At 56.1% G+C, this 12,221-nt stretch overlaps 1 protein-coding gene across 1 annotated transcript; it reads right to left on the bottom strand.

Annotated features, from left to right (window-relative positions):
* Nucleotides 1-5,765: 5,765 nt before the first annotated feature.
* On the bottom strand, nt 5,766-12,221 carry LOC101392821 (cytochrome P450 2D14-like). The gene is made up of 9 exons (XM_087448576.1): nt 12,033-12,221; nt 11,162-11,333; nt 10,335-10,556; nt 10,084-10,244; nt 9,555-9,731; nt 9,235-9,376; nt 8,834-9,021; nt 8,217-8,358; nt 5,766-8,114 (listed from the first exon to the last, which is right to left on the bottom strand). The coding sequence occupies exons 1-9, from the start codon at nt 12,219-12,221 to the stop codon at nt 7,936-7,938; spliced, it is 1,572 nt and encodes a 523-aa protein (XP_087304702.1). The 3' UTR covers nt 5,766-7,935.

Below are 12,221 nucleotides of genomic sequence, written 5' to 3'. Positions count from 1 at the left end.
GCACTCTGTGACGTTAGACTGGAAAATTCAAACTGTTCCCCAGGCCCTGCACAGATGCCCTCCCCCAGGAGGCCTCTCAAACCTGCCTCCTCTTTTCCACCCAGCTCCCTGTCCAGCCTGTGGCTCCACCCACGACCCACCGTCTGCTGCCATCTGGGTCCCCGGCACCTCTCTGCCCGACCCCACCTTCCTCACCTGAGTAAAGCAGTAAAGTGTGTCCTGGAAGTCCACCTGCAGCGGGCTGCCCAGCCCAGGCAGGGGCATGGGGCCTGGTGGGTAGCGTGGGGCCCAGTGTCGGTGCCAGTGCATCAGGTCCACCAGGAGCAGGAAGATGGCCAGAGTCACGGCCAGGGGCCCCAGTGTCTCCCCGGTCAGCAGCCCCATGCCTGCCTCAGGGGCAATGGGCTCCTCTGAACACACTGGCACCCCTCACCACACCAGGTACCTAGGACCAGGCCAGGCAGGGCACTCTCACCAACCCTGAGGGCTCCACCAGCCTGGAGCCTCTTTATAAAGGGAGCTGAGACTGGCCTTTGCCCTCTGCCCTGACCCCACCTGTTGGGATGACTGAGCTGCCAGAGGGCGCAGGGAGGGGCCAGGCAAGTTCAGGTGCAGGTGTGGCACAGAAGTCCTGTGCCTGCTGCCCTCTCCAGGTGCTTATTCGGGTAGGGGGTAGAGAAAGGGAATGTCCCTACCACCAGCCTGACTCCACAGCGTTGTACAGGATCTGAGGAAGAACCAGGGGTCTTTGGACTTGATCCTCCCCCCACTGTCATTATCAGGCTCACACTCCCTAATGTGGTCACAGCCTCATCCCCAGAACACATTCTTGCCTTCCTTTGTCTCACCTGCCTCCTCCTGAGTGACCTTCACCTCCCAGGTTTGTACTTGCAATTGCTGTAGAGAGGTCACAACGATCAGAGGGACGAAGTGGGGGGAGTGGGAGGAGGGATGAAGTTCTCCGTGTCCCTCACTTCACACTAGTACACTCAGTACACACAGACACAGATTATACACTCACACATTCAGACACTACCCACATGCCCACAGACTGACACACAGCACATGCACACACACATTTGCACACACAAAAAACTACATACACACACATTAATACATGTACCACATACACACACTAAGACACACACACACACACACAGACCCAGCACCAGGGCCCCTGTTCCCAGTGGTTGCCTGGAGCTGACCTTCTCCTCCCCTTCCATGGAGGCTGCGGGCAGTGATGAGGAGGACCCTCACCAGGCTGGAGCCTGGCTCAGTTTCCACCTGGTTGTGGCTGAGGCACCTTTGAATCTGGGTGAGGAGGCAGCAGGCGTGGTCTCAGAGCTCCCTAGTCACCCAGCAGCCAGTTCAGAGGCCAGGAGACCCTTCCTAAGTTGGTTACAAACTGATCCTTGACCTCCTAGCTCTTGAGGCCACCCAGATGATAAATCTCCTCGTGCCTGTGTCCATTTTCCTGACTCAGAGAAATGTGGGGTGGGCACTCGCCCTTGTTGACTGAGCTGCCAGGAAGCTCAGGGTACTAGGGTGGCTTAGCATAGGATGTGACTCTGTCCCCAGAGGAGGGGGCCTGCTTCCTCCTCCTCATTGTCATTTGTCCTTGAACATCAGCTGCTCAAACTCTTTCTAGAAGACAAGGGGATGGAAAGCAAGTGGGGACAATAATAATTTGTTTACACCCTCACAGGCCTGCTGAGGACCACAGGAACGGATTCTCACTCCTCCCACTTTGCCGGCATCCTCCCTCTCCCTGGGCCAGGGAGGCCCCTGCTGGAGCCCCATCCCTTCCAACCCTGACTCTGTGGTCCCTCAAGGAAAGATGCAAACCTCAGCATCACCCTGTGCCAGGGCCTGCCACTGTCTGGCTGGAATTGTGGCTCCCAGGCCATCCCTGTTTCTCAGCCTCTCGTCCTCTCCAAGCAGGGAAGACACCACACCATGCCAGGGCAGGGTCGCTGCCCACTGGCCTCAGCACCCTCCTACTTCAACAAGAAAAGCGGCGGGATTTGAGGCTGAGTTTTTAAATCAGTGAAGCTGATGGGAACTCTGAGCCCAAAACCCACTCAAATGGAAAGGCTCAGGAGCCCAGAGGGTGGGGAAGGGGCAATTCCTGGGTAGGGGTCAGGCCCCCTCACCCATCCCAGGGGTATTGAGGCAAGTTCTCATCCTGGAAACATCAGGAGAATTCTCTCCCCAGCTGAAGCAGGGCCTGCAGGAGGCACTCCCCACCCCTATGTCCCCCCAGTTCTCTCCCTCTCTCACTCCCCAAAGGTAAGAGGACCAGCTTCTTCCCAGGGTGCCTCTGGACATCCCCCACTCAGAGATGGCCACCCAGAGATGGCTCCCCGGGGCTGTGGCCTCTTGGTATTGGATTTTGAGTTTCCATTTCCGGCTCGGCTTGTGAAAGCTGCTCCTCCCCTTCTGAATTCCCAAATCCCCACTCTCCTGCCAGACCTTGGGCCAGAGGGTGTAGCTTTCTGGGGCCCAGCTGTGCCTTCCTCAGTTTACCTGGCCTTCCATGCATCTTGCCTTGGTCAGGCCTTGGATTCTGTTCCACTCCTGCAGGATGGACCATGTGCTGGGTGCTGGGCTGGGCACTCGCAGCCTGGGGGGAAGACGGTGGTGGGCCCCTGCTCCAAGGTGCTCATGACCAAGAGGAGGAGGGGGAAGACAGAGACCTCATAGGCCCAGCCAGCAGTGAGGGCAGTGACAGCTTTGAGGGTCCTGGGGACACTGCCCCAGGCTGGAGCAGGACTTTCTGGGAAGACTTCCTGGAGGACTTTGGCTGGCCTGGCACTACAAGCCAAGGTGTCCTGGCAACATAACCAAAAGGCCAGTGCAAAGTCCTGTGCAGGGGGGTGAGGGGCAGAGGGAGGGAGGCAGCTTTGCAAATCTGGCCAAGGACTGGGCTGGAGGCAACTGGGGTCCCTGGCCCTCCAGAAGGCAGGAAGACCAGTCTTGAGGCCACTCAAAGACCAGGAGAACAAGACCCATGGGCACGGTGGGGACTTTCTGGATCCAGCCTGTGTTCACTCATTGGCCTCAGGTGAATGTCCTGTCCTGTGTGCAGCAACTTTCTACCCAGGACTGTCAGAGAATCAGGGGGTGTCAGTGAGACAGCAGGATGGTTGTAGTGTTGGTCACACAGTGGCCCTGGATAAACTGTCTTTATCTCCACTTTGTTTTGGATGTGTCACGCCCTCCCAAGCAGTCACCCTGATGAGGATACGAAGGGCAGGGACAGACGCCTGTAATTCAAGCAGAGCCCCTGGTACTCGGGGCCTGTTGTCCAGGATGGTGCGGCCTTGAGGAAACCTCATGAGTACAATGAGCACACAGCACAATCGTGAGGCCGATGGCCTTTGCAATCATTGTGCAATTGCAGCTTCCACGTGCCAGGCTCTGCTGCTCACTTGTGTGTCCTCCCCACAGCCCTGTAGGGCTGGTGGCTTTAAGGTCCCCAGGGCATGGAGGAGACTGAGTCTCAGGGGTCAGGTCAGGATGTCAAAGTCACAGAGCAGCATTCTGCTCCATCTCAAACACATGCTCTGAGCTGCTGCTCTACTTGTAAGTTACTGAGATTTCTTATTTTAGAAACACACTCAGCAGCCCTGGCTGCACTTTTGCTCTGGTGAAGGTGCTGGGGTGGAGGGGTGAGCGCCCCCAGGGACCATGAGTGTCACAAGTGTTCACCCAGCAGGGAAGAGTCCTCTAGACACTGTGGCCTGAGACTTAGTGTCCAGGGGTGACGTCAGCACGATGGCGGAGCAGGAAGCGCTGACCCTGATCTCTCAAGCACCGAGACGCGGCCCTGGGTCCCCAACGCGATGTGGAGCAACCCCTGGGAAAGAGCCCTAGAAAGCAGGTAGGCAGCTGAGCCCCAGCCGGGACGCTGGGAAAGTGGGTGGCACTTTGCTCGCCTTGCCCCTCCCCCCCGCGGCTTGGAGGTCCCGAGGAGGAAACCCCGCAATTCCCGCTCCTCCCTGGGGACAGACAGGAAGAGTGGAAGCTGCGTGCAGCTTGTGGGGCCGCGGGCCTGGCCGCCTCACCTGACTCGCAGTGCGGACCCGCCCAGCGCAGCGCTAGGATCCAGGTGGAGGCCCCGGCAGGGCGGCCGCGGCTGCAGTTCCGCAGGCGGGCGCGGGGGGGCGCCAGAGGCCTGGCCGAGGACGGAACACGGGTGGGAGGGTGAGCCCGACTCTCTGAGATGGTTTATGGGTACAGGGCTTCTGCTTTTACCCTCATGCTCACACATGCACACACACACACACACACAGAGAAACACCACACAGAAATCTACACACCCACAAAGCCACCCACACTCAAACAAAACTCTCGTGAAAACACAAACTCACACTTGCACTCAAAGCGCACAGATTCTCAGACACACACACACACACACAGGCACACCCAGCACCAAGTGCCCTGGCTCTCAACAAGGCCCGTGGATGCCTGGGCCGGTCTTCTTCTGGTGGAGGCTTCTCCCCGTGAGGCTCCGAGTCCTCACCCAGCTTGCAGCACAGCCCAGATTCCCAGGCTGTGGTGTAGCCGTGGCAAGTTTAAATCTGGGTGTCGGGGGCCAACAGGGTTGTTCTCTGAGCTCCCCATTTACCCTGACTGGACAATTGGTGGAGCCTGGAGGCCTTTTCCCAAGCTTGTGACATCCTCCAGTCACTTCCTGAGGGATATTGTCATCCCACTGCTTTCTGGCCTCTGTGGTTTCAGGTTAGAAATCTCACGTCAATGTTATTGAGGACGGATCCTTGGTTAATAATGACGCAAGCCTTGCATCTTTCTAGATGCTTTCAAAATTCTCTCTGTCTTTTTTCTGTGTGTGTGTGAGGAAGATCAGCCCTGAGCTAACATCCATGCTAATCCTCCTCTTTTTGCTGAGGAAGACCCGCTCTGAGCTAACGTCTATTGCCAATCCTCCTTTTTTTTCCCCAAAGCCCCAGTAGATAGTTGTATGTCATAGCTGCACATCCTTCTAGTTGCTGTATGTGGGACGCCGCCTCAGCATGGCCGGAGAAGCGGTGCATCGGTGCGCGCCGGGATCCGGGCCCAGGCCGCCAGTAGTGGAGCGCGCGCACTTAACCGCTAAGCCACGGGGCCGGCCCCTCTCTTTGTCTGTTGATGGTTTTCTTGTGATGTGTATAGATGTAGATCTCTGATCAACAGATTTAATGCAGTCCCTATCAAAATCCCAATGACTTTTTGCAGAAATAGAAAAATCAATCCTAAAATTCATGTGGAATATCAAGGAACCTCAAATAGCAAAACAATCTTGAAAAAGAAGAAAAAACTCATACCGCTGATTTCAAAAGTTACTACAAAGCTACAGTAAACAACACACTGTGGTACTGGCAGAAAGACAGAGATATAGACCAACAGAAGAGAATAGAAGGCCAGAAACAAACCCTCATATAAAGTCAAATGATTTTGACACGGGTGCCAGGACCATTCAATGGGGAAAGGACGGTCTTTTCCACAAATGCTGCTGGGAAATCCGGATATCTTAATGCAAAGGAATGAAGTTGGACCTTCACCTAGCACCATTTACAAACATTAACTCAAAATGGATCAAAGACGTAAATGTTGAGTTAAAACCAGAAAATTCTTAGAAGAAAATATAAGAGAAAATGTTCCGAACACTGGATTTGGCAGTGACTTCTTGGATATGACACCAAATGCATAGGAAAGAAAAAAACATAGGCAAATTGGACTTCATGAAAATTAAAAAATATTTGTGCATGAAAAATCATCAGCAGAGTTAAAAGGCAACTTACACAATGAAAGAAAATATTTACACATCATATACAGTCAAGTGTCACTTAAGGAAGAAGACACATTCTGAGAAATGTATTTTTAGGTGATTTCGTCTTTGTGCAAACATCATAGAGTTTCTTACACAAACCTAGATGGTATAGCCTACTACACACCTTGGATATATGGTACCACCTTATGGTGCCCCGTCTTAAGGGACCATCGTCATACATGGGGTCTGTCATTGACCGAAACGTCCCTATGTGGCACATGACTGTATCTGAAAAGGGATTCATATCTAGAATATAGAGAGAACTTCTATAACTCAAAACAACAAGAATAACAACAAAATACACAACCTGCTTCTAAAATGGGCAAAGGACTTGAATAGACATTTCTACAAAGAAGATACACAAATGGACAATGAACACATGAAACGATGTACCACATCACTCATCATTAGGGAAATGCAAATCAAAACCACAATGAGATACCACCTCACATCCATAGGATGGCTACTATCATCAAAACAGACAATAGCAAGTGTTGGTGAGGGTGTGGAGAACTGGAACCACGTGCACTGCTGGTGGTAATGCAAAATGGTGCAGCTGCTGTGGAAAACAGTCTGGTGGTTATATATCCACCAAATGAATGCAGAGTCTCAAAGCGATGCTTGTGCCCTAGGTTCACAGCAGCATTGTTCACCATAGCTGAAAGGTAGAAGCAACCCAGTGTCCATCGATGGAAGAAGGGATAAGCAAAATGTGGTCTGTGCATACAATGGAATATTATTCAGCCTAAACAAGGAAGGAATTCTGACACATGCTACAACATCGATGAACTTGAGGACATCAGGCTGAGTGAAATATCAGTCACAAAAGACAAAGACTGTATGATTCCACTTATGTGAGGTCCCTAGAGCAGTCAAATTCAGAGACAGAGAGTAGAGGGGTGGTTGCCAGGGGCTATGGGGAGGGGGAATGGGGAGTTATTGTCTGATGGGGACAAGGTTTCAGTTTTGCAAGATGAAAAGAGTTCTGGAGATGGATGGTGTGATGGTTGCACAACAATATGAGAACTTAATAGCATTGAACTGTACACTCAAAAAGGATTAAGATCACAAATTTTATGTTGTATGTATTTTTCTACACACAAACACAAAATGTAGATACTCAAAAAGACTACGACCATTTTGCTGTAGGAGCCAAAAACCAGGGCAGTGGCCTGTGCAGTAAAAAGCTTATTCAGTAGCTCTGGGATTGTCCATCCCTGCACATTCCAAAAAAAATGCCTGGCCAATGAGAAGTTCTGGGGAAACATCCTATACGCCCTTGGGATGCCCTGCCTGACAAGAGTGTCTCTGTACCTGGAATCTGGGGTCACACCACACAGTTTCTGCCAACAATGTGATTGGGGGGGCTTGGGCCACACTGTGTGACCCTGAGAGGGGCTAGAGACGGAGCAACTGAGGTCAGCCATGTGACACTCTCAGTAAAGTGACTGACCCCCAACAAAATCCCTGGACACCCAGACTCAGGTGAGCTTCCCTGGTGAGCAATACTCTGTGTTGTGTCACTCATCATTGCTGGGAGAACTGAGCACTGTCTGCATGAATCCTCTGGAGACACAGCTGGAAGCCTGTGCCCACTCTTTCTGAACTCCACCTATGTGCCTTTGACCACTGCTGGTTCTATCTGGATCTTTCTCTGGAAAGACCATAACAATGCGTATAACAGCTTTTCTGGCTCCTGAGAGGCCTTCTAGTGAATCCCTGAACCTGAGGGTGCTCACCCAGCCAGGGATCGGGCTGATTCCTATCAGAAGCCCATTCACATGCCTCCCACTCCCTGATACCCAGGAGTCAAGGACTTAGTCACCAACCAGGGCAGCCAGTGCTGGGTCTCCATGGGTGACGAGGCCGTAAGCTGTCACCTTCTGAGCCTCAGTATTCCTGTCTCTCAAATGGGGTCAAATGCCAGGTGAGGCTGGGTCAGGGAGGGGTAGAGGCTGGCCTGGGGAGGCTGCTGAGGCCGAATCACTGGCTGTGCCTGGTCACGGGGCCAGAGTGGGACTCAAGCCAGGTTGGAGCCATCAGACTGGTTTATTATACATCGGGAATCTATGAGGAGCAGGTTGGGGGCTTGGTGACCCCCTCTAGCGGGGCACAGCACACAGCTGGTATGGGGACGGGGACACCTGTACACCAGAGACACCGTGGTCGCTGGGGCGGGGCTGCCCAGCGGGCACCGAGAAGCTGAAGCGCTGCAGGAGGCAGGTGAAGAAGAGGAAGAGCTCCATGCGGGCCAGGGGCTCCCCGAGGCACGAGCGGCGGCCTGTGGGTGGGTATGGGGGGGGTCAGTGAGCCTGGGGGTCTGGGCTCAATGCCTCCAAGACTCCCTCAGGAGGGGGCAGCGAGCCAGGCTCCCCACAGGCACCTGCTGAGAAGGGCATGAAGGCCTCCTGCTTGATGAAGCGGCCCTGGGCGTCCAGGAAGTGCTCGGGGTGGAAGCGGAAGGGCTTCTTCCAGATGGTCTCATCCTTCAGCACCGAGGACAGGTTGGTGATGAGCATCGTGCCCTGGCAAGAGATGGCTGGCATGAGTGGGGTCTGGGCTGGGGGGGTGCCTGGAACCCTGTTACCAAATACACGTGGGCCATACCTCTGCCTGGCACTCACCTGGACGCTTTCAACTCAACCTCAGCCCAAGAAATTCCCCACACCCTCCTTGTCCCCATGGCAGGGCCAAGTGACCTGCCACCCATGGGCACCCTCCCTGCCACCTGTACCTGCATGCACCGCTCCTCCAACACACTCTGGCACATTTTAGTTTGTCTCCCTCCCCATACCCCCGCCCATACTGGGGGCTCTGAATGGACAGGGCCAGCCCTGCCTCTGCTTCCTCCCCACACCCACCCAGGATGGAGAGTTGGTGCCTGTGGAAACGAGGATTAGTGGCTTGGGTTCCAGTCCTGGTCACACCTGGCAATGGCCATGCTGGGCCTACCTGGTGGCAGGTAGAGCTGAGCTGGGGTGAGGAGGGCCTCAGGCCTACCTTGGGGATGAGGAAGCCCTGCACTTCAATGTCGCGAGATGTCATGTGGGTCAAGCCCAGTGGGGCAATGTCTCCAAAGCGCTGCACCTCATGGACCACGGCCATGGTGAAGGGCATGTGGGCCTGGTCCCCCATCTCTGGTCGCCGCGCCTGCCCTATCACCTCATCGATCTCCTGTTGGACACGGCCTGGACAGACAAGCGTCCCCGCAGTGGTCAGAACCCAGGGGGCTGGTCCCCGACCTCCTCCTGACTCCTGTGCAGGGGCTGTGCCCACGGGGAGGAGGAGGTCACTCTGACCCCGGAGCCAGGGCCCAGCCTCTGCTCAGAGCTCCTGGTGGACTACATAAGCTCAGGGCCCCCAGCCTGGCCCTCTCCTCCCGGCTCCCCAGCTGGGCTCACACTGCACATCCGGGTGCAGGATCATGAGCAGGAGGGCCCAGGCCAGCGTGGTCGAGGTGGTCACCATCCCGGCAGAGAACAGGTCAGCTACCACCAGGCGCAGGTTCTCATCATTGAAGCTGCTCTCGGGGTTCCCCTTGGCCTGGGCCAGGCAGAGAGGATGGGCTCAGAGGCAGAGGGAGGAGCCCCCAAATGGCCTCCCACTCTGCACCCATCATCCCGGGTGCCTTATCACAGGGTGTTACATAGTTCCCACCTTGCCTGGGCTCACCTCATGGGATCTTCAACCCAGAACCCTGTCCTCATTCCTGGAAGCTCACCTTCTCCACGTTGTCCAGGAAGGCGTCAGTCAGGTCTCGAGGAGGCTGGGCCGGGTCCCGGGTCATCCTGTGGTCAGCAACCAGCTCATCCAGCAGGGCCATGAAGGCCCTATGCTCTGGAAAGATCTTGGCAGCCAGCCCCGGGATGTGCAGGAGCACGGGGATCGCATTCAGCACCTGTGTTGGCCATAGATATTGGACCCTGCGTCCTCCCTGTGCTCAGGTGTTCACCTCCAGCAGTCAAGTTCCAGTCTCTCCCACGGTGTCCCCACCATTGACCTGGTTCCTCCCTAAGTTCGGACCTTAACCCTCTCCCCTGCCTGAGACACAGAAAGATAAACCTAAAATCTATATCTCATGGGTTTTGGTGCCTTCCAGCCAAGGATGTACAGATTCCTTAGCCCTCTCCTGGGGCCTGCTGAGCTAAGGTCCCTCTAGCAATTCCTCCTCCGCGGAGGCCCATTGCAGGGCAGAGGTCTCCTCCATGGAGCTCCCCTGCAGGGCTCCTTGGTCTCCTCCATCCTCATACCTGGGGCAAGAAACTGGACTCCTCCTTCAGTATGTCCTCCATTAGTTCCAACAGCTTGATGAAGCGCCGGTCGTTGTACTCGTAGCGGCGCCCGAAGGTGAGGGAGGCGATCACGTTGCTCACCGCTTTATTCAGGAGGGCGTTGGGGCTAAAGGGGCGTCCTGGGAGGGGACGGTGCAGGTCAGGGGGTCGCCTCCATCTCCTCTTCCCAGCCTCCATCCCTGTCTCCTGTCCCTCAGCCCCTCACTCACCGGCCTGGTCACTGAAGGCAACACAGAGGCACGAGGCCTCCTGGGTCACCCACCGCTCCAGTGACTTCTTGCCCAGGCCGAAGTTGCGCAGGGTGGACACGGAGAAGCGCCGCTGCTCCCGCCACGCCCGCCCATAACGTGCCAGGATCACCCCTGGGGGTGGGGCAGGCACGTGGTTGTGACTCAGGTGTGCCCTGGCCACGCCTCTGCGCGCACCCCTTGCTCAGGGGCCTGTCTATCCTGCCTGCACCTACAGGACAGATCCCAGCCGCGCCCCCTGCGGTTTTCTTGGAGTCACATCCTTTTAGGTAAAGGCCCCGCCCTCTGCCCTTGATCACACAGCCCCGCCTCTGTTCCGCCCACTCTAATTCTCCTGACCAGAACTCCCACCCACTTTTCACCCCCTTCCATCTGGAGATAGTTGCCACCCTCTACCCGCCCACATTGCTCAGCAACTCTCCCCACGGGGGGGAAGGTCTTGGCCCCACTCTGGGCTATGCTAGTCATGACCTCTTCCAGTCAGGGAAGGTCCGAGACCGCCCTCTGCCCCGCCCACACCGACCCGTCCCCCTCATTCCCACCACCTGGACGTCTCCTTCCTCCCCGCAGTGGCCCGGGGCCCGCCCACTCCCAGTAAGACCCCGCCCTCCGCCCCACCCACCTCTCCACACTCAGCGCCAGCTCGCTCCTCCACCAACTGACCCTACAAATTCGCTGACTACCCTGCACTGCAGGTCCACCACCCTAACTCCGCTTGACACTGCCGGGTCTCAGATCACTGCGGGCTCAGTCCTTTCCGGACCGGGGTCCTCTCCTCGTCCGCTTACCTTCTGCGTGTTGCCTGAAGCCCAGGTGCTCGTAGATGGGCACAGGTGGGCGGTCGGAGGTGTCCTCGCCGCGGTCCACCAGCGCCTCGCGCATGGCCGCCAGCCCGTTGAGCACGACCGCGGGCGTCCAGGCCAGCTGCAGGCTGAACACGTCCCCGAAGCGGCGCCGAAGCTGCAGGCAAAGGGTCAAGGGCGTTCCACAAGCCCGGCCTCCGCCAGGCTGCTGACCTGAGGCTCCCAGGGCTACCCTTGGAGGATCCTGGGACAGCAGCAGTAAGTGGGTGCAAAGACTCTATATGGCCTCGTGATGCTAGGGTCACAACCTCTATGGTCGAGCACCTCACATTGTATCAGACCACCCAGCTATGACTTTGCAGAGGTCACCCACATTGTCAGTAGGTCAAGTTAGCATCCCCTTTTACAGGTGAAGAAAGTGAGGTTCAGAGAGGTGAGCAGTGAGGCCCAAGGTCTCACAGCAGCAAAAGATTTGAACCTGGTCACTGTCCCTTCTCAACCTCGATTTCCTGATGTAAATGGGGCTCATGACCAGACTACCCTCCCCCAATCTGAGGTCATCTCCCCCGATGTCCTCAGAAGGGACTCAGCTTACATAACTTAAGCTCTGTTCAACTGCATCCCAAACCCATTGCCAAGTCCCACCCCCTCCAGGCCTTTTTCCTCTCTGACCTTTGATTGGAAAATTCAAACTGTCCTCAGGCCCTGCACAGATGCCCTCCCCCAGGAGGCCTCTCAAACCTGCCTCCTCCTTTCCCCCCAGCTCCCTGTCCAGCCTGTGGCTTCACCACCACCCACTGTCTGCTGCTAGGTGGGGTCCCCAGGACCTCTGTGCCCACCCCCCCACCTTCCTCACCCGAGTAAAGCAGCAAAGCGTGTCGTGGAAATCCACCTGCAGCAGGTTGCCCAGCCCAGGCAGGGGCATGGGGCCTGGTGGGTAGCGTGGTGCCCAGCGTTGGCGTCGGTGCATCAGGTCCACCAGGAGCAGGAAGATGGCCATGGCCACGGCCAGGGGCCCCAGTGTCTCCCCGGTCAGCAGCCCCAT

This window comes from Ceratotherium simum, chromosome 25, assembly GCF_057802395.1.
Source record: "Ceratotherium simum simum isolate JZ-2026a chromosome 25, ASM5780239v1, whole genome shotgun sequence".
Taxonomy (NCBI): Eukaryota; Metazoa; Chordata; class Mammalia; order Perissodactyla; family Rhinocerotidae; genus Ceratotherium; species Ceratotherium simum.
The sequence above is the reverse complement of the archived record's forward strand: the minus strand, read 5'-3'. Positions and strand labels throughout refer to the sequence as shown.